The sequence below is a fragment of the Brachyistius frenatus genome, unplaced genomic scaffold, assembly GCF_029030835.1.
Source record: "Brachyistius frenatus isolate BFR_SWC_R1_liver_20210118 unplaced genomic scaffold, ASM2903083v1 Contig_22, whole genome shotgun sequence".
NCBI classification, from domain to species: Eukaryota; Metazoa; Chordata; class Actinopteri; family Embiotocidae; genus Brachyistius; species Brachyistius frenatus.
Genome location: NW_027210621.1, coordinates 2,578,849 through 2,601,674, shown reverse-complemented (window position 1 = coordinate 2,601,674; position 22,826 = coordinate 2,578,849). Strand labels below are relative to the sequence as shown.

Below are 22,826 nucleotides of genomic sequence, written 5' to 3'. Positions count from 1 at the left end.
GCTCATCTTGAGTTTATTTCCGAGCCCGAGCAGTATTTTAGATGGAGGACAAAACTACTAATTAATTTAGCAAAAACCTTCGTACCCTTTAAATACACACATATATTGGAATTCTCATTTGGAACAAATAGTTTTTTTTAGACTGGAAAATGTTTGTTTGGACAAAAGACAGCTGGTTTAGGCAAGTTAAATAACACTCAGGCCTGCAATAAGCCTCAGCCTATAAATACCTCTGACCTGATTTTCCCAACTTGATGTGCCAAAAAGTACCTTCACACAACACAATGGCATCAGACAGGTATGCGATTCCCATTTACAGCTAATCAATTAATGGCCTCATTAAATAGAGATAAAGGGGAAGAAAAGCATAATTCTTGTGAAACAACATAAGAGCAGACATTCTTCCTCACAGCTGTTTTATTCGTTCAACATCTCACATTACAAATACTTCAAATGTATGCATACAGTTACAAACAGTTGGCAGCAAATGAATATATGACATTAGATCTTTGTTTACTTCAATACTACAAACCAACTATAAAAACTGACGTCTGTATTGTAGCGTAAATTAATCAGGAAGAAAATATAAAAATTGGAACTTACATATAAATGTGAAATGACTGAATAAAAATCAAAATGATATCAGGTAAAAAAAAAAAAAAAGTTAATAAATATAACCTTCCCAGCATTCAATTAAAAACTATTGAAATTTTGCAATCAAGTAATACTAACCGACATAATCAATATACTTTTCATGTGACAATGTGGAGCACAATACAGCAATTAGAAAAACTAGACACATCAACGAGTTTAACACATCACCCCAAAAAATATAACAAAAATCTGATCAAAATGATAGTTATACATTTGAAAATATAGCAAATGCTAAATACATTATCGACCTAGTATATACAATGTTTTCAATCACAGTAGCATGGTAGTAGCAAAATAAGTAAATAAGCACAAAACTAATGTTTAAAAATAAATTCAGGTATAAATTATTTTTTTTTCTTTTGCAGACATCAGCATGAACAATAGGAAACAAAATAAAATGTGAAAATGACTGCATGTTTTTTACGGATTGAATGACTTGCACTGCAGAGAACTGTTTCTGGAAAGAATAAGTATTGCACATAATGGCTCAAAGTTAACTTGCAACATTAAATCACATTCAGGTTATGTCCCAAAGCATGCCACATCACAAAGGGGGTCAAGTGATCAAGTCTCCTCACCTATGTCCTACTGAGTGTCCTCTACATTACAAAAACGCATCCAATGTGTTGTCACTGTGTAGATTGCATAAACATCATGTCTGTGTAAGGAAGGCAGACTCCATCATGTAAAGAGAGGCTACAAGAGAGGCGATCTCAAAGAGATAAGGAAAAGAAAGTTGAAAAGGAAAAAGGAGATCTAGTGCATTACATTAGGTCCTGCATTATCACTAGCCATGTTATCTCTTATGCATGCCAATAATAAGTAGAACTTACAGGCAGTCCCAGAAAGAGGATCTAAATATTCAAACAGCTGATATCCACTCCGGTGATTGAAGGGAAGATTTCACGTTGACCAAAGCCAAAACATTTACCCTAATGATAATCTTATTGACTACACCTAGGAGCAAAATATCAGGTTATATTTTCAAGACTATCAAAATCAGTTTAGAAAGGTCTTGCCATGCCTTAGGATCCTGTAATTATGTTTATTAGGACAGAGGAGAATCCATATATGACTGGCTAATGTATGATAGCCTTATTTTTTTTGTTTTTTGTTTATTTATTTTTTTATCTACAGAATCACACCAATGCACCAGACAATTTTCAGATTTACCAGCACTTAAATATATAAAAGCTAATTGAAAATTATATTAATATCATCTTTTTTTTTTTAAATTAAGTTTACCATAAATGCAGATCTCTTAGTAACAAAGGTACAAAATTATTTTTCACCAAGTGAAAAAAATGAGGTATTGCAAAAGGAGTTCTCCCATCTGTGAAAAATGTGCCTAAAATGACTATTGAAAAAAATATTTAGAAAAGTAGTGCATAATAAATGTATATATGTTCATGACAAAATAATCAGCTATAAAACACTGTACAAAAATCAGCAGGCCATGTATAAAATAATATCTTTATCTCTGTGACAGCAAGTTCTAGCTACTACCATATCCAACCACAACACTTGTGATAGAAGCTCCAGTCATGGTAGAGCGTGCAGTGGTACACCATGAGGACAGCTCAGGGAGACTGGACTGTGCATTCCCATTAGTTTGTACTACATTAGCATGTTAGCTTCCAGTGCTAATATCCCTGACAATATAAAGTGAGTAAATACTACTGCCAATACCTGAGCCCTGAGGGCTGTGTCTTTATTAGCTGAAAACCACCAACCGAAACTCCAGCTTTTCCTCCGTCGTATGACACGAGGACACAACGATATCCTGAAAACCCTCAGATCAACAACTGTTTTTTAAATGATGCGTTTAGGCCAATCTTTGGTTTGTCCTTTCTGGTTACAAAGTGTTGACTTTTAAACCGAGACCTAAAAACTCATGCCGACAATCTAAACGCGTGTGTGCCAAACTGAGGGGAGATTTTTGTTTTGTGACGTGGCCAGATGCTATACACTGAGCTGCTTGAAAAACTCCAATCATCCTTCTGTCTGAAACTGAGTTCCTCCTCTGTTCAACCATTTGCTCTTAACCTTTGGTAAATGGTACAGTTGTTCTCTAATCCTGCAAGCAAAAAGTAAGAAAATGCACCCTTCTTCAACTCAACTTCCATAGTTAGTATACTGATTTAGGTATGATGAACCTCACTTAAATTTTATGTTACTCTCAACAACAAATGTAAGCAGCTTTGCCAGCTAACACGAAAAGAAAGTACAGTCAAGTCAAAAAACATCTAAATCCAAATCTAATGCATCCATATGCTCATGCACACTTAAAGTCAAAACAGAAATGGGATTTCACTCTTCTTAGCATTTACTTCTTTTAGAAGGCCCAATTTAAAAAAAAAATAATAAAAAAAAAATAAATTAGGTTGTTTTGTTTTTAAACTAAAAGAAAAGTGCATTTATTTTTCATATCATAGCCCACACCCCTTCCCCAACTACCCCTTTCTCTCAGTCCCTCCCCTATCCTGCGCCGACTTCCTCCCTCACCCTCTCGCCTCAGTTCCAGCGGAAGGAGATGTGTCGTGGTCGGTCTCCTCCCTCCTTCACCAGCGGCTTGTGGAACTCGCGGCCGGCCCGGGAGTGGATGGCTGCCCAGCAGTACTCGCAGTAGTACTGCAGACAGGTCACGTTGGCGCAGAAGAAAGGAGCGAACTTCCCCCCACAGCGAGTGCCCTGGCACTCGTCACACAGCTGGTCATCCAGGACATATGGCTTCACTTCCACCTGAGAGGGGAGATAAAATGGATGACGGGAAAGCTGTTAAAAAGGAGGAAATTCATATTTTATGACCATCCGCTCGTCATTTTTAGGATCTAAATATGGACCTGCTGGCATCCGATGGACTCACCCGTTTATCAATCTCCCCGTGCTGCAGTTGAACAAATCGGGCACTAATGGCTGCAATGTAGCTTTGCTGATTGGAGAAGGCCACTCGCCCCGCCCCTTTCGGATACTTGAGTTCAGGGTCTGTGTCGATCCCGGCGTAACAAACTCCTCCGTACAGACGGTCCATGATCATGGCAAGCTCGACTGGAAAAACCAACACAAGATGAACATTAATGTGATTTTGAAAGTTAATGATGAGTAATCCAACGCATTCAAGGGTCACCGCACACATGTACCTGCACGAAGGGGACGAGGGACACCTCCTACAAAGATGGTCTTCCTCGGGTCCAATGGCTGAGAGCCATCCATCACAAAGTCGCTGTCATTCAGGTTCCAGGGTCGGATCTGGACCTACAAAAACCAACATGGAAAACAAAAGTCATTCATTTCCTCAAGTTGCACTCTCCTCCTTTATGACAAACACACATTTTGGATTTAAAATCAAAGCGCTTTTCTGTTTATGTAATATGATTAACACATTTTCTTTTTGGTTCAATTTGACTGCTACAGCAGGATGTTGCCAATGAGCCCGTTAGAAGTGTAGGTGTACCACGGAAGTCAACATTAGCGTTTGTACTCTTCTGTGCTGTGGCTTGAAACACTAAAACAAAGCTCACTTGCGATTCCAATTTGAACATTGGTTTCAGTGTGTTAATTGTTGGCTCAGACCGATAACAAGCAAGCAAGCTGGCAGCTGAACAAACGAGCACACTCACAGGCTTGTCTTTGATGGTGGGGCTGGATACACACAGGTAAAGCTTGCCATCCTCCTGAATGCAGGCATCAATCAGGGCCTGAACAGAGCTCTCATCTTGAAACAGCAGGAACGCGTATCCTGGAAACGTCAAACATTCAGAACAATGAGTGCACACAACAACAACAAAATAAAGCATCACAACACACTGGCGTAACTATGTTAAACTGGTTTGACTCACCTTTGGGTGGAAAATAGGACTTGCTCTCGGCCTTGTGTGGCCAGTCCACGAACAAATGGCCAAATCGACGGAAACTGGCAGTGATTTCATCTGAAATCAATCAGTGAATCAATCAGTAATGGTATTATTGATCATCATCAAAACTAATTACTGTTAGAGAAACTGAAAGAATGTATTTCCTGTATATCTCAAGTAGGGCGCAAAGGTTGTAGACACAAAATATAACACGAGCTACTGTGCATGCAATCAGTTCTCACAAATAAATGTTGAAAAATAATTGTAGTAATTTTTTAATTTGTTGCTTTGTTACGGTTTATGGAAATGTTGTCTTTACCTTCGTCTATGTCTGGAGGCAGACCTCCAACAAACACCTTACGAGAATATCGCTCCACACGTTCACCATTGAGGTGGGGGAAACAGTGGGCTGACCCAAGGCCAGCGAGCCCCTGGTCACCGGACTCGTCCTCTCCAAAGGAGCGTTCGTCCTCCATTGGGAACAGAGATGAATGGCCTGATGGAGAGAAGGATCTGGTTCACACATGTTGGCACGCCACTACTGAGGTTAAAAAGATCTCCTTACCATTTTGTAAAGGGATGTTACAAAGAGCAGGGAAACTGATTAAATGCAAATAAATGAAGTCAAGAAAGACAAAAACAGCCATGATAGCTATCCTTGATAATATAAGCCAGAGTTTTATCATGATTAGCACTTGGTAACCTGAAAGACTTTTATGCCCTGCAGAAACCCTCACAACATTCAAGCGAAAATAATCAGTGACGCTGACAAAAATCAAGCAGACAAACAAAGAGCCAAAACAACAAAGTGATCATATCAGGAGCCATTGCTGCTTTCTAAATAACATTAGACAAGACACATTAACAGACTTTACCTCGTCTTCTGCCATAACTTCTCGCTGCATGTAAAACAACACAAAACACTCTTGAAATGACTTTTTGGAAAAGGCACATGTAAAAACAGTATGTGAAACACTGCCAGGGCTTGAAATTAATGTTTGGGGTCACCGGCTAACATAGCTGCATTCTTTAAATAACTCTAAAATTACAATGGCCAAAACTATTTTCATGAAAATGCATCCATTTAAACAACTTAAATCTACTGCATCTAATTGTATCTGTATCCATAAAATGTAAGTGATGACAAATTGGTATATCTGTACTGCGTATAGTAGTTAAAGATAATTTATAACATTCACCTCATGACCTCATTACTATGTGCAAGTAAAACAACTTTGTATTAGTGTTATTATGACTGAAGAAACCCTCCATGAATCAAAATGTCTTTGAAGCTTAAAAAAAAAACTATGATGCAACATTAAAAAGAAAAGAATCTCAGCGACTGGATTTTCAGTATCACTTAAAACAAATTCAGTTAACAAACACACACAGTTGGCCTCTGACAGCATATCTGTGGAGTTATTCATTTGCAATCTCTGAACTTGCCTGACAAAAGCATCATTTTTTAATGTGAATAAGCCGCCATTTTGGTAATTTACCACACTGCAGAGCACTGCCAATTTAGTAAGCAACAAGTCATGTGACTATAGTCGTTTTATTTTATTTACCAATTGTTTAAAGTCTTAGTGGTGTGATATCCAGACATTTCAAGTTTTGTTTTGTATTTTACGAGCTCACCAAAGCAAATTCCTATCGATTATGTTGAAATGGCAACGAGGGTGCGGATCCGTACTTCAATTTTAAGAAAGAGCCACAGTTTTTATCTGCATGTGGTAGGCATTAATTTCAAGCTCCGACCTCAGCTACAGTAATGCATATTTATATGCACATCATTTACATACCATTCATGGGTAAGGGACCGTCTCCGCCCTGGTGAGAGAAATTGTAGCGCCCTGAATGACAAAAACAGAAGAGGCCTCAGAACATGATGCCATGAAAGGATTTCCACCTGCAGTACGACCTATATTAATTCCTCTTTCTCACGTATAAATAACCAGCCAACCCACTGATGTTATGTTGGAACGGTTTAGGGGTCTGTTTCTGTAGGGAAAGGAAAATGAAGTATGAAGAATTTGGCAAAGAAACCAAAAGGTCCTATAAATGTAGTTAAGATTATGAGTGCATGTATATCAAACGCAATGTGATATCATATGCATGACGCTGTTGAAATAAGTCCAGGAATGTGTGCTTGACCACTTTACATATTATCAGTGGATTTTTGATTATTGAGTAAACTGACTTGTAAATTAAGTGATGGAAAACCCCCTCACGACAAATGGCAGGATGGCTGTAGAAATGATCAAAGACACGTTTGAAAAAACAGAAGGTGGGTCGGCAGGCCACGTTAGCATCAGCGGAGCTGGCTGGGAAGTAAACTGCCTCCTTTAAAGACTGACTGTAACACATTGGAACTGAAATGTTTTATTAATGAGCGAGTTCGTTTCAAGATCAAACAGACTCCAGTGCAAAAATGCTGCAGGTGATTGTTTTCATTATGGAAAGACAGAAATGAGACTGAACTGGAACTAATCTCAGTGGGTCTCATTCTTGACATGTTACATCCGGTTTGACTGAAACGTACTCTACGTGTACAGTGTTTATACCAGCACCAAAGCAAAACCCTCGATACGGATACGAAATATGGAACATCTTTTTCTACAGCTGGTAATGGTAAACCGTTTAAACTAAAGCACCCGTCAAAGTACAAATTTGTATGAGTAAAATAGTTTAAAATGTTTATCGGATCAAAGAGTCAGGAGATGCCAGCATTTGGTATTTTTTGAAAGTCACTGCTATGGACATATTTTCGTCGTATTGACGTTAAACATCCTTCCAGACTTCAACTTCATTTAAAATCAGAGTATTAAAATCAAAAAGGGAAAAATATATGGGGAGATATATTGCTGCTGTGCAATATTCAAAAATAGTTTACATATTCAACATTTTGGGTGATCCCAAGTCCTAGTATGATAGCTGGATTCTGTAGAGTAGCCAAAAGGGGATAGCCAAAATAGAAGAAAAAAATAATCTTACCTCTGCTTTAAGGCATTTAATCTGAATACTTTGAGTGCCAGCAAAATCGTGCCCATGGAATCTTTGTGCTGTCATTACCTACCAAGACTCGCGTGTCATACAGAAATCCATATTTAAAAACTTGGAATGATAGCCAGCCCAACTCACACCAAAATATCACTTATTAAAATTTGGTAAGGCCCATTAATATTGGTTTTAGTTGGTGTCATTAGGATCAGAGTAAATTGCTCCAAGACAAAAATGATCACAAATGTAACTACATTAGCAAGGAAGAATGAAAATGCCTCGGGGTAACCAATCACTTGATCAGCAGCATGCATTCTCAAACAATTTCTGCTTGTTGTTAATTATATGCAATAACTGCTGTATTTATCTACAGCTAGCGGTCAGAAAAACGATCTCTTCCTCACTATTGTTTGTGTGGGAACCAACCTTTTAAGGAATCCTGCTCAGCCCTCATAATGTCAATCAGAGAGCTCTCCAGAGAGTGCATATTGAAACCATCAAAGGACCGTGTTCTCTCCTGCTGAAAGAGAGGAAGACAACAATTAGCCTCCCCGCTTCCCACGTCACCATCTGAAACAGCACGAGCTGCAGCATCCCTGACATAGTTCGCTGTGATGCTTAGAACTAATACAGTTTTTGGGGGAAAAACAACTGAGACAATCCCTTCAGACATTCAGCCAAAAGCACTGTAAACAGAAAATGGAGCCCAAAGCATGTAGCAAAAAAGCAAAGAAAATCACCCGCATTTAACCGGAGTCGTATCACATATTTCCACGGTGTATCTGACAGCATCAGCTAGGAAGATATGCTACTTAAGGAGCTAAACCTAATGCATCCCTCAACCTGACCCAATTCAAATCAATACAAATTCGAATTAGATAGCCAACTGTGAAAAGAAATACTGGGCTTTTGAAATAATTCCAAAAATACAGAAAATCGGTGAGTAATAGATAACAAGTGAGTGTGCATCACTGTGTGTATAAAAAGGCTGAGAGCATGCAAAGCTGCAGTAGAGCACAAGGCTTCTCAAATCAGGACAAGAGGAAGACCATGTGATCAGACCAGATGATAAGACTGCGCTCCTTTAACCAAATGATCTAAATAGGACCGCCATCATAAGCACACACAATCAGTTTCAATTCATCCATTTACTTGGCTGAACTGTCACATATCCCGTTTTGCTCAATGGCTTATTTGTTGCATTTGCTACGGCTGAACATGTATAACAGGATTAACATCGTTTGCTTCTCAAAAATACAAAAGACATATTTACACTTATATGGGCCCACAGTCCAAGTCTAGTGCTGTTTTGATGAGAATTAACTAAACTGAACTTTTAGGCATCTAGTAATTGCCTCAACATTAGTTCCAGTATAATTTCTTGCTTGTATGCCCACCTGGAAAGGATAAACGCTGTCGTTGCGGCTCATATTGTCCTCCACCCAGCCCTTGTGATTGATGCCAGAACTATTTCTGGGAAACTTCTGTGAGGGAACCTGGAGAACAGATTGATGAGTTTCATAGGAGTCTGGTAAACAAATATAGTGTGTACTTTCATATCAGTAAATGTAACGACCCATTATGATTAATCAATGTGTGAGATGAGTAATTACAAATGTATCTACCTGGTTGTTGGGGAAGGACTTCTTCAGTGGAGAGATGGAGTTAAGGCCCGTCATTCCTCCACCCACACCTCGCCGGTACTCTCGAACCCCCTGCGTGCCTCCCCAGCCACCATACCCACCTGGGCTCCAAGAGGTGGATGAGGGGGTGGAGGGGCTCTGGTAGTTTCCCCAAGGTGAAGGGGGTTTGCTCTGGGCAGGAGCAAGGTGGGGCAGCTGGGTGAACGGTCCAGTGCGATGGGGATGCGGAGGGAAGGAGGGTTGGGGTGGATGGGGGCTTGCTGGGGAACGCCGGTGCTGCTGTGGAACCCCTTGACCGTGGGGGTGGTAATGTTGGGGGTGAGGTGTGGGAGGGTGGTGCTGGGAGACTGGTCCAATCTGTGGGGAGAAACTGCCTCCTGCTCCAAAGCCAGGGCCAGCATGGTGGGAGAAGTTCTGGAACAGCAGTGGTGGTCCGTTGGCGTTGGAGCCAGCGGGACCAAAGAACCCTCCAACGTCTTCCCCGACCACTGGAGACTGGGTGGATGGGACAGCAGGGGACCAGTTGTTGAAGCTAGTCAGTGAAGATGAGGACGAAGTGGATTGTGCACAGCTTGTACCCATTCCCAGGCTGTCCTGGTAATCAAAACCGCTTAGCACCGGGGACTCCATCCTCAGCTTCTCCTTCCCACCGCTGCTCTCCAAAGAACCCTTCTCCAATGAGCCATCTTCAGGAAGAGCTCCCTCAAGCTCTCCTAGGCCTCCTCCAGCCTCCTGTTGACCTGGAGACAGAGGCTGGGCCTGGACCTGAGACTTCTCCTGCATGTCCTGGAGGTCCAAGGCCTTGGACTTGTCTGACTCCAGAATCTCATCTTGCATGTTACTGTGCTGAGCTACGGTGGGGAACAGCCAAGCACTGCCCCCATTGGTGGAGCAGGTGTTGTTTACGAAGGAAGGGGGGCTGGGGGGGTTGGAGGGGTGGTGAGGGTGCTGGGGTTGAAGGTGAGGAGGGATCCTCACAGGGAAAGCAGATTTGTTACCACTGCCGTTCTTCACCAGAACTCCAAACCCGTAGTCCCCCATTTAGGACACCCAGTAAATCTTCAGTTCACTTTTGGCTTTCACCGTCTTCTTTATCCTAAAATGTGGGTTGAGGAGAGGTAGGGAAGAGGGGTGGGGGTTGGGGGCAGCCAAAAAAAAAAAAAAAAAAAAAAAGCACCAGACTGTTACACCTCCAGTTTATCTGGTCACTAATTATTTACAACAAAAAAAAACAAAAGACACACAAGCCTTGACAAAGGCAATAAAATGTGTTTGGGCTGCACCCTGCCTGGTCTTGTGATGCAATCAGTGAGATTAAATCATTGACTCGCTTGGCCATGGAAGGTCTGTTTGAAATATAACACTTTAGCAGGCGGGCCACCACAGAAAACACCCAGCCTCAACAACCAGAGCAGGCAGCTGAACAGCCCGAGCTCGGTTGAGGCTGACGTCTCCCAAAGGTCGTTACGCAGCTAGCAGCAAAGCTAACAGCTGCTCCGCCACCCTCCATGTGCCCTATTAAAACCATGCAGATTCAAACGAGACCATTTTTAAAGTACGTTTGTGCATTACGGGATAAACCTGAACACCCGGGTGCTGCGGTGGGTCACGGCGTGTAAACCTACCGTAATACTCTTCCTTTTCCAGCAATGACCTCCTCATACGCAACCATTTAAATACAGGAAAATGTTGATGACGTCTCCTGTCTGCTCTGAATCGAGGGTAGTTCCCTTCACCGGGCAGCGAGGCTCGGACAACCACCGACAACCCGCAGATACGTGGAAGCGTATTAAAAAAACAACAACCCCAGCTATAAATATAAAAGCAATAAACCAAAATCAGGGATAAAATTAAAAAAAAATTTAAAAAAAATAAATAAATTAAAAATTAAAAAAACCCGTCCCTCAAATGTTCGCTAACGTACACGACACCGTTGCCAACAGATAGGATTTTCCAGGACATGACAAGTTGTAAATGGTGTATGGCTCTTTAAACGACCTCGTCCGTTTCGTGTCCTGTGTGTTCAATGTCACACAACCTACCAATCCTTGTCATCACTTTTCACATCTCGAGACAACAGCAGCGCGACCTCGACCGCTGCTCTGACGTCTCCACAGAAACCTGCGTGTTTGTTGGTGTTCGTCGGGTATATCTACCTTCAGTTCGGCGTCATGACCTTATCGTTTAGATGTTTGCCATATTTCAGCGTTTTTTTTTTCCTTTTTCTGCATTTCCCAAAGCAGCCGGCGTAAATGGTCTCGTCTCTCTGTTCTGGATGACAGCTGGGCCAGTCGGAAGAAACTTCCGTCTACAAGCCCCGCCCCCGCTGCCAGCAACCAGCCACTGGTTGTCAGGGTTTCCCTCCGACGCCCCGCCTACTTTAGCTATAATCTAGTAGTTGATTGGATAATTACTCCGAGGGTCCGCCCACAGCACTCCTTCTCAATGAATGGCAGATACACCGACGACGTTCTCCTCCCAAATAAGGATGTCTTTAAATCAATGGGAGGAGTTGTTGTCGGGAAAATACATAAATGATCTTAAGATATTTCTGTCAAAAGCCTGAACAGAGACTAAAAATTTTTTTTTTTTTTTTTCATGAGAACACTGTAAGCCACTGAAATGCAAAGATTTTAAAGCTAAGGTGTAGAATTTGCAAGCATCTATTTCAAATGCAGATTAGTCAATTTGGCTAAGCAAATGTTGCTCTTCCACCACAACCTATAGGGTTGAGGTTGTTCATTACTGGTGTCAGACTGGCCCTGAAAGGCAACGTATTTCACCAGCATAGACAGATGATAGATAGATAGATAGATAGATAGATAGATAGATAGATAGATAGATAGATAGATAGATAGATAGATAGATAGATAGATAGATAGATAGATAGATAGATAGATAGATAGATAGATAGATAGATAGATAGATAGATAGATAGATAGATAGATAGATAGATAGATAGATAGATAGATAGATAGATAGATAGATAGATAGATAGATAGATAGATAGATAGATAGATAGATAGATAGATAGATAGATAGATAGATAGCTATAACCTGGATCCACAGCAAAGTACTTCATAGCAATCTCATTAAAATAAGCTGATGCTATTTTCAGAACGTAATCGAGCTTGAGAGTTTAATTTTACTTTGGTCATATTTTTGCTGAGCTCTGATCGTACCATCATGTCATACCTTCACTTAGTAGAACACAGAAGCCAAAATGTCACATAGCTGTTTCTTTTCCTTTTCTGAAGCCAATTCATAAATAACTTTATGGTCATTCACCTGGATGGTGGAAGAATATCCTGTTCAAAATAAGTACTCTTGCTATCCACCGCATACATTACTCAAGTTGGAGTAAAATTACTTGTGTTGAAACTTACTCGAGCAGAAGAGGCTCTTTTGAAGAATACAGCATCTTAGTAGCTGCTTCATATCTGAAAGCGTTTGCAAAGGAAAGGAGGTTCACAACAAGCTTCATGACTGTGCATTAAGGACAACACTACAGGCTGCAGGATGTTTTTTTCTTAAAGCAAAACGTAAATAAAATGAAAGCAGACTTACAGGTTTTACAGTGTACTTCAGAAAGCAGAAGTAGCTTGTCAGTTTTATTTAATTTCCCCCTCATTCTTTGGAGTATTATAGACTGTTGGGTTGTTGAGTTAGTTGTGTTAACACAGCGTTCCAGTCCCCTATGGCAGACCCACCCTTCATTTGTATGGTGTAGTAGCAGAAGCACACATCACCCCACCCCACCGTCATGTGCTGCAGAGCCTGTTAGGGTGGTTTAACCACTCAACTGAGCTTCTGGTTTCTTGTTAGAAATAACAGGCAGCTGGTCCAGGTGTTACTGGTTTAATATTCTCAGCCAAGATCTACCAACTGAGTGAGGAAGCTATGGCACGAGTGTGTTTGTGTGTTTGACTAGCCTCTATGCTGCTGTCTGCTTTAAGCCTTTTGAGGCTGACGAATTCAAGCACAGTGAGTTACAGTGTCAGCGATTTTCTTTCCTGCCAGCAACACACTCTGTATTCCCCAGTGAAGGCAAGCTGTGCTGCAGAGGTTCCATTTATGCAGCTAAGCAGGTAAACATGATTATCTGATACTTTGAATTATTGTTGTACCGACTTTATGTAAATGTAGGATATCTGTCTCTTTGAGGCCCAACAAGAGATAGAAGTGGGGTGAATGCGTTTTAACCCTAACTCTAACCCCAAATGCTTCTTAAATGATTCATCCATGAAACTTAGGCACCCCGTCATTAATTCATTAGTTCACAGAGCAGACGTCCACGAAGCGAGGCCAACTATCTCAGGTTTCTCTGCTCAGAGGTACAGCCTCTCTCTGCCGTTAAGCCTCCTCTAAGAATGGGATGTTGGTTGCCTCCATATTGATAGAGCTGTGTTGCCATAACAACCATACAAGCAGGGAGATTTCTGGTCCAGGCAGCAGCCCATTGTTTGGTCAGAAGGTCATCCATCTCAGAGTCAGAGTATTGTTGTAACAAGCAGAGTGTGACACAGCATAATTTCTCCCACACACTGTAATCCCATACAGAGAACGTATCACACTGTGGCCTTGCTTATCAGCTCCCTGACCAACAATGTACAGACGATGTCAGTATACTGTTTGGACACAAATATTTTACATGCCATTTATGTAAAAGGCATGTAAAATATTTTTTAGCTGTATCTAAAAGTTGAAATTACATACACTTTATATTCATATAAATATGACTATTAGTTGTGTGTGATAACAATGCCACAATATTTAGAAAGAAGCTTTGAACATCAAGATAAATTCAGTCATCCAAGTGCTGTCTTTTCTGTCTAAACAAGCAATGTTTAGTACTTTGAGATTAAATCTTGCAGTGATTCAAGTGTATAACAATCCGATTAAAGGCTAGTCCATCGACTTACAGTCATATTTCGCTTCAATATAGATGGGGGAGTCACAAGAAATGCATTTGCAAAAGAGAATTAGTCCATAATCTGGGCCCCAACTCAAAAATGCTAATTTAGTATAATGCAATTTGAATACGTCTTTCATTAGACCCTCCCAACTCCTAAATACAGACTTCTCTCACACTCCACAACCCAAGTTTGTATAAAACGGGCTTTCTGTACAGGATTATAAATCCAAAGTGTGACAACCCCGAGGACATCATCAGGTTGATTTGTTCAAACTATGGAAAGCTCTGCTGCAGCCACAGAAAACTCTACCACTGTTTTCATTGGCTGTGTTGTAGTCTATGTGATGAATAAATCACCTATCATGTGCAGAATAGGTACACAAGTTGTTCCCTGTTAGGTTGTTTGGAGACAAACTGTTTCGTGTGCTTCTTATAAACAAAAGAGAAAGAAGACGACATGGGAGTTAATAAACTATGGAGTCATATTTCAAATCAAACCTTGAAACATGAACTTTACCTTTGATCATTTCAGCTGTAAAACAATTTGTAGCTTCACAATTTGTAGCTTCAATCTCCAAAATCAACTCTGCCCTGTAAAAAAAAAAAAAAAAACTTCCACCTGTTTCTTCCATCTGCTTTTATGTCAATAAGAAACGAGAAGGCGCCATCCAGTGGTTATTTATTATCACTACACACTCAGATGATTTGCAGCACTGTGACAGACTGTGCAAAGCAGATTCACACTGAACTGCAGAAGTGCTAATATTACAGAAGCTGTATGGTATGTTGTCGTCCCTGTCACACTGTATGCAAACTAAAAAAAAACACGGGGCAGGATTTGTGTAACAATACTCCTTATATGGCCGCAAATGCACCTCTGAACACTTCAACCTGAGTCTGGAATAACTCGAGCCCGAAACAACAGTTGGACGTCTACCTTTCAAATTAGAGCACTGTCTAAATGTTTGGTGAGGCAATGTACGCTGTTAGAAAAACTCATAAAAGCTGACACCCTAAACCCAGCCCCAGCATTGCACACAATCCAGAGCTGCTGATGTAAATCTTAAGGCCTTTCAATGGGGAGGATATTTCCAGTCCTTGAAACTTTAAACACCACCCATACTCCACCGTCAGAAAGGAGACAGGGAGTCAAATGAGTATAGGGTGTCTTTTAACCTGCGTGTATACCTGAGACGTCAAGGCCTTCTCTGCTAACCCGCTTCGAGCTTGGATGAATGTTTTGCCTCTGTGAGGTGCTGACTTTATTTTAATATCAACAAAAACTATCTTGAAAGACACAAAATGTACAAAATACAGACAAAAATATTTTAATGATAACGATACATCTGACTTCAGAAGTCCATAGATATTGATAGGGTCACACGCCCGATGTCTTACAGGTGAGTTACAAACTTCTAAACGATGTCCTGTATTCTGAAGCGGTGAAAGCAGAGTCCTTGTGCTTAGCAGAGGAAAACATTTAATGCAGAGGATGGAGCACTAACAACACAGGGAACGTGGTTAGTTTTATTTTTCCTCTGAACACATACAGAAAAAGCCATTCAAGCCACTACATTATTACAAAAAGCCATATCAAACCTAATGACAGAGAGCTGAACAGATTGTCACTTTACACACATACAGTACATTCTCAATAGGATTAGCTTATGTTTTGTGCTGGGATGTCACAGGAATCCCAACTTCCTCAACAAAATAAAAACAAAAAGAAAAGCCTGAAAGCCTCACTTATGATAGTCTCTAAATGACTGGAGGAAAAACTTTATCTTACTGTAAGTATATCAGGAAAAAAAAAAAAAAAAAAAAAACCCACTGAGCCACAAAATCTGAGCATGATTTGTTTTCTTTTTGCACCAAGTACTCCTCAGCGTAGGGTGTGATGTGCTCACAAACTGCACTTCCACAACTGAAGCATGTGACTGGCCTGAAATGGTCAAAAGCTTGTGTCTGTGTGAAAAGAAGAAGAGTAGTAGGAGAAATAAAGGCAGAGTGAATCATCACATAAAAAAAAAAGAATTAAAAAAAGACGTTGCGCGCGTCTCTCTCCTTCTTGCTCCACTCCTCTCGGCCTCCCTGTGTTGCTGGCTCTTGGCTGTGGCCCAGAGGAATTCTCTGGTGGCCTTGGTAAATATAACATTTAGAATAACAGCGCCAGAGCCCCCGTGTGTGGACTTAACCCAGTTCCTGGGTCCTCGCTGTGTTGCCTGCGGCTCTAACGGGTAGAATAACAGGCCTTCATGTCTGACCTAGGTGGGACCAGAGAGGAATAAAGGCTAATTTAGAGGGGCCAGAAATCTGGAGGGTTTCTGTCAAGCCTCTTTGCTGCTACCCACTGGGACACCAGAGAAGGAAGCATGGCCCCGACTAAAGAGGGGGGGCTCGATCTGGTCCTAAGGAGCACGTGGGGATGCAGGACTCGGTGTTGGATTTGATAAGGAAAACCAGGTTGCTCAAATGAAAGAGCCTCGGATTAGAGGTTGACTACTCTGGTAATGTGGTTTTACTGTATTTCTCAAGCTGCAGCAGTTCAACATAAACTGACAATCATCCAAAGTGCAAAATCTAAGACTTTTGTGGCTCAACACCATCGTAAAATAGCTCGACACTGAATCTCCCCCGTGACACAGTATCATCCACTCACTTAAATCACAGAGAAGCGGTCACTGTGGACATTGACAAGTTTAGGCACCTCGATGTTTGTGATTTTTTTTTTACATTTGAAATGGAACATCCTCTCTTTGATAGCTGACAGTTAAATAGAAAACCAACTCCAAGAGAATGTATTACATTGGACAGCTCCACTACTACTTGTGAAGACGAGCAATGTCTCCTGATGCGAATACACGACACAGATCTGTAATGTCTCTGAGACACCCTTTCTGAGGCTCTATTGACAATGAATGAGAGTGTTGTGATGCGTTTTCCATTAAAATAAGACACACGTCAGAGTATAACTAATACTTATGAAATACAGAGTCCATAAAACTGCGCCTGCTATGTTAGTTCCCATTCACTGCTGCCCAGACAGCAGTGTTGGGGGACATCAAAGATCAGTCTTGGCTCTCTTATTTCTAGCTTTGCAAGAGACTTATCAATACACACACGTGTGAAATAACTGTTCATATTCATAGTATTACATTTGCATCCTCTTTAGAGTGGATTTTCACTTTAAGAATGCACAAGTTTGTTGGCTTTATGGCCATCATGCACTAAAATTCATATGTGCCAGAACTGGACTTAAAATCCTATACAAATTTGTATTTAATCATCAAGTATCTATAGTTATAATACATATTTCCACTTTGAAACAGCAAATTGTGTATGTTACATATTTACAGACCAATGTGTGATGGGTGCAATACTGTGAAGAGAACAGACACCACACCATATACTATATCATCGATAGTATATCAGTATTGCATATTGTAACTATATTTATACATGTTTATATAAATATAGATAAGTATATTTCTATGTACATTTTGAAACTTCAACATTGCATAAAGAATAAAATAAATAATACAAATATAATCAAATCTTACAGTAAGTATGATTTGAGAAATGCTATATTAGAGCCAAAATAGTCCTAACAGTTGAAATAATCATGATAGTAACAATTGTTATTCAATTTAAAAAAAAAAATTGTGGCCTACAGTCTGGCATAACAGTACAAGCTACACCACAATTACCCTGCACGTTTCTCATGTGGGACTTCTGGAATGACTGGAGAGGGCGGAATAAGGACAGGAAAGGTCGGGGCTTGTTTCCTTCTGCTCAGTCTGTCTGGGAATTTGTAAATGTGTGTGTGTGTGTGTGTGTGTGTGTGTGTGTGTGTGTGTGTGTGTGTGTGTGTGTGTGTGTGTGTGTGTGTGTGTGTGTGTGTGTGTGTGTGTGTGTGTGTGTGTGTGTGTGTGTGTGTGTGAGATATTGTGTGGAGGTGTGCATAAGTTTGCAAGTGTGGCTTTAAACGGTGTAAGGGGGCAGGGGGGTCAAAGGTCAGTATAGTCTCCTGAGCTTTCACCTCCGGATATCGGTGGCCTTGGGGTCCTCCTGCTCGGCCACCACTCCGACGTCTGGACTGTGGCGGCGGGATCCCTGACTGCGATTGCGTGGGTGAGCGCTGAAGCCCGCCTTACCAGCTTTGTCCTTGTCGCCTTGCCGTGGAGGGCGAAGGTGCTCCGGCTCAGGGTGGGAAGGCAAGGGGTGGCGGTGGTGTTCAGTGGCGGAGCTAGGGGGAGATGGGGCGAGGGAGGAGCAGAGGCTCAGGCTGTCGCACAGAGCGCCCCAGTTCTGCTCGCACTGTAGCCGGACACTCCGCGTCAGCGCCTCCTTCACTTCCTCTCCACAGCTCAGGAGAATATTCACCAGCTCTACATATGGACTGGCAGAGAGAGGCAGATTACTCGCATGAATCCTGTGATTTAATTTTCAGAAGAACAATACATCAACGTCTAGCAAATGACAAGATTAAAAGGGACGTTCCTATTAGAATAAATCAAAGAACAGAACAAGGTTGAACTTGCAAAAGAATCTAGGAAAGAGAGAAGAGAAAGGACAATAGAGAAACTACACATTTACTATAAACATGGTCCAGACCAGTCACTTACCCTTTAGGGAAGAGATCTTGGAAATGGATCATCTCCACCATAACGGCCACATTCTCCTTCGCAGCAGAGCACAGGTTGTGTTTGATATAGCACTCTCTCTGGAGCTGGAAGACCATCTCCTTAATGGACACACACTTTCTGCTGATGCAGCTGAACTTGTGCCGTAGACCGTGAGCCATACATTTCAAAGCATCCTTGATGAAGGACTTCCCCTATGTACACACAGAGAAACGGTCCATTGAAATCCCCAGGACTAACACATCAGCTCAAAGAGCAAAAAGATATTTTAAATCCATGTGGTGTTAATGTTCTCCAAAATATGGATTACTTACACATGAGAGTATTGGTACTTTGGAGATGCCATGGAATTGATTTAACGGTTTTGAAGTATGTGTCTGATGGAGTTGAATGAATGTATGAATACTATACTCTTTTTACAAAGAATGGGCAGATGAAATTCAGCAAAAAATTGTTAAATTGTGCCATTTTTCTGATTAAATTCTCTGGATTAGTCTGCCAAGGATGCAAGTTCTTAGTATGTGACCCTATAGACATATTAACACCCCAAGTCAAGCATGGCTTGGCAGGGCTTCATCCTCCGCTATATATGAAAGGGGAGCTAACTGGGCTTCTGGCCAGCTGGCTCATGACCCTTGGTCCTAACTGTACACACATCAGTCCACTGAGAGGCAAATTAACTTCCCAAGAAAGGAAAAGATTATTAGATAAGTGTATGTATGATTGCACTTCTAAGAAAAACTGATATGTTTTGAGGTATGTGGAAATAAAAGATGAGTGTGGAGCAGTGAACCGGTGAAAAGGAATGTTGCCTCTGGTTATACCATTCTTCCAAACAGACAGACTAGTTTAGTACCTGAGAGTCAAATTTGCCAGCGTTGTGCAGGAACGTCATGCAGATTTCCTGTAGCCCTCGTATCTCGCAGGAGTTATTCTCAAAGCACTCAAACACACCACAGCCGACATCCCCTGCACTCACCAGGCAGTGCTGGATCTCAGCTGGAAATAGAGAACAGGTTAGGGGAGGGACCTTATCATCTGTTCACAGCAGAGACAGCGCACAGATTGTTACAGGCGTCTTGGCAATGAAGACCATACGGCTTGGAGGCACAACTCTACTTCAGCGCTGATTGCTGCACGATTCACAAAGCTGATGTGGCGTATAACTATTTCCACAGACGCAGGCGGTCCTTCGTGTGTTCATGACCTGGAGTCTAAGAGAGAAAAAAGGACGTGGGGGGAGGGAGGGGGAGTGAGGGGAGAAGTCTAATTTCCCAAGCTGGGGGGTTCCTGCAGAGAAACACTTGGTGACAGATATACTGTGTCATTCTGCACCACAATCCATCTGCACTGCCTAGCATTGAGATGGGATGGTGCATTGCAGATACAGCCTTAACTACTTGTGGAGGAAACACAAATGCAGTCATTTCAGTCACTGTCTGTTAACTAAATGAGCTTGACTGCGATTGTATATTAAAAATGCAATATCAAGGCTGCAACATTAGCTTCATAAGGGGTACAACAGCAGAAATGCAGGCAGGAAAACTTGGGAAATATGTAAGTAAATGTCATGTGAATACACATTTATTAGCTCCTGCACACCATAAGCTGGCTCTCAAGAGCCCTTTTTGTTTTACTAGAGCCATTAAATACAGGGATAAAACATTTAATTAGGGGCAGAAATTACCAAAGGCAAGTAAAAGTCTCTCTTTTAACCCTAAATAGTTTTTTGACTGCATGTATTATGAGACATGTGACTGCCAGCTGAGAACCTGTCACACAAACTGCTGCTTACTCTATGTGACATCCTCAGGAGTGTTTTAATTTCAAGTTAAATATGGCAAATTGCAGGTTAGGTTGGGAGCCAACAGGCCATATACAGTTTCAGTTTGGCTATGAAAACCCCAACTGTTGACCTAAGTAAAACATAATTACACGCGTGATTTGTCTTGGAGCTGATAACTGATGGGCGTGAGAACATTTTTGCGTGTGTCATTCGGAATAGCGCACCAGTTGCGTAAAGGAGATTGTCTTTACCACAGCAAATAAAGGATTAAATGTGACTTATTAGAAATCACGCTTGTCAACAAAGAGCCTCTGTTTGGGGGGCAGTAGTAGGGGGAAGGGGAAGAGCTGCTACGGGGGGTTTGTAGGCACTGAGTTGAACTTTAGTGCGCAGGAAAAGTGAGCCGCTGTCAGCAGTGCTTGTTTTGGCATTACGGGAATGTGCTTGGATCGTACGAGCTCGGCTGCAACGTGCATTGAATTACACAGTGGTGTTACCAGGGTCTCTGCTGCGAAACCTGCGTTGGAGTTTGTCCCCATTTTTGTTTTGCAGTGTGGAGGAAAGATAACTATAATATTTTGACACAGGTTCACATGGCCGGTCGCAAAGTCATGCTGTCTATGAGGACACGTTTTAGTGAAAAGGCAGCAGTCCGACGCGGTTTTAGTCATTTCTGTGTTAATTAGACGAATCACACTTGTGTCTTCAGGGTATTTAAGCGCTATTTCCTCAGCGGATTGGTTCAATAAATTAACTACAGCTTGCCTTCAACGCTCACCAACCACCACACTACTCCACTCACTCCTGATCTACTAACCTGCTTGTACACATCACCCAGCATTCATTTCAAGAGACAGCCTACACAGCACATGCAAAACCCAGATATATATATATATATTTTTTTTTTCCAGATAACCATTGAAACAGTCACCTATAACGCGCGCACACAATGTCACCAGCGCGCGCGCACACCTAGATGTGCAGCCCGTATACATTACCTATTACCTTGTGCCATTCTATTAATAGTTTACTAACATAGCCTATTGGATTTCTGTTTGAGAGTATTTACAAAATATCGCCTTTCGGGGTGATCGAGAAGCGTCACTCATGTGAAACACCGAGATTTAACTTCATTAAAAAAAAAAATAATCTGAAATCTCAGCCGAACGTGTCTCCTGCATGGTTTCATTTCCAGCCACAGAAACACGTGTCCGGACAAACCCCACGTAGATTTGCGAGCAGTCGCACCAACCCAGAATCCCGATATTCTTATCTCTGTGGACACTTGTTTCTTACCTGTATTTTGCAGAGAGAGTCGTCCTTTCTGGCTCGCAGGCTTCTCCGGGGGACTGTCATGAATATCAATATTATCCGAACCCACTACTTGCTCCAGCACTGACAAAACCAGCAGCGCCACGGCCAGTTTGACCAACATTGTGTCTCCGACAGTGCGCTTCTATTCCCAGCAAAAGATCCGGTAGTGTGAGTGTGTGTGAAGGTTCACCTTGGATCAGTGATCAGCGCAGCTGCGGCTTGGTGTCTTATGGGGCAGCTGTGGGACTGAACGCATGAGGTGGAAGGGATGCTGCCTATATTTCTCAGAGCCCCGGGTGTCAATTTGGATGAAGGAGTTAAGCAGGTGTTGTCGGTCGGGGCTTCACAACCAATCAGAGACGCAGAAATCCACGTCCAAGGTTTTAGGGGAGTGTCTAGTGAAAGTCCCCCTTTTGCCATAAAACTGGCACTGTAAAGCAATATTCATGAGTAAATTGACGGTGGCACCACTGGGTGATCATGCAGGGTTTTACAAACCAAATCTGCACAAGTCAGTAATATAATATCCAACATAACCTCCAATATTTCACATAGGCATTCAACAGTCTTTCACTGTATAGGTCAAATGTTTTGCATGTATTGCAAGATAACTTGCATTTCTTCCTTGTTGCTGCAGTTGCAGCAGTGAAAAGGCAACAGAAAGCCTGTTTTTGCCTTAAAACTGGAGCACCTATTTATTATGCAGTGAGAGCAGTGGGAAGATCAATAAATACCAAGCTTACTAGAGAAGATTTAAGTGTATCATGTTCAAGTATTATACATAAAACTCTAAGTGGGTCTACAACCTACTAAGTGATTATTTCATGGTAGTAATTAAATAAACTACAGTGTCCAGGATGTCTGTGGACAGTTCTTTCATAGAAAGTGGGTGCAAAGTTTGCAATGACAGAAACATGATGAAAATATAGAAAATATTTTTGCAATCATTGCTCTACTAATAATCATAAACAGACATCAGAATAACAAGACTTCACATGATAGCCTATTAAAATTATA

At 41.5% G+C, this 22,826-nt stretch overlaps 2 protein-coding genes across 4 annotated transcripts; both read right to left on the bottom strand.

Moving 5' to 3' along the window:
* Positions 1-402: 402 nt before the first annotated feature.
* Positions 403-11,427, bottom strand: LOC138620014 (cytoplasmic polyadenylation element-binding protein 4-like). Of its 3 annotated transcripts, none has more exons than XM_069696897.1 (12): positions 11,308-11,427; positions 9,134-10,247; positions 8,906-9,004; positions 7,935-8,028; positions 6,311-6,361; positions 5,384-5,407; positions 4,828-5,004; positions 4,494-4,583; positions 4,275-4,393; positions 3,795-3,909; positions 3,521-3,702; positions 403-3,396 (listed from the first exon to the last, which is right to left on the bottom strand). In XM_069696897.1, exons 2-12 carry the CDS (start codon positions 10,190-10,192, stop codon positions 3,169-3,171), a joined length of 2,238 nt encoding a protein of 745 aa, XP_069552998.1. In that variant the 5' UTR covers positions 10,193-10,247; positions 11,308-11,427; the 3' UTR covers positions 403-3,168. The 3 variants fall into 3 exon arrangements, with proteins under 3 accessions (XP_069552998.1, XP_069553000.1, XP_069552999.1); XM_069696899.1 differs by having other exon boundaries at positions 7,935-8,025; XM_069696898.1 differs by lacking the exon at positions 11,308-11,427 and adding an exon at positions 10,777-10,921.
* Positions 11,428-15,378: 3,951 nt separating this feature from the next.
* stc2a (stanniocalcin 2a) lies at positions 15,379-22,098 on the bottom strand. Its single transcript, XM_069696896.1, has 4 exons — positions 21,792-22,098; positions 19,566-19,708; positions 18,692-18,903; positions 15,379-18,465 (listed from the first exon to the last, which is right to left on the bottom strand). Exons 1-4 carry the CDS (start codon positions 21,928-21,930, stop codon positions 18,102-18,104), a joined length of 858 nt encoding a protein of 285 aa, XP_069552997.1. The 5' UTR covers positions 21,931-22,098; the 3' UTR covers positions 15,379-18,101.
* Between the last annotated feature and the right edge of the window lie 728 nt (positions 22,099-22,826).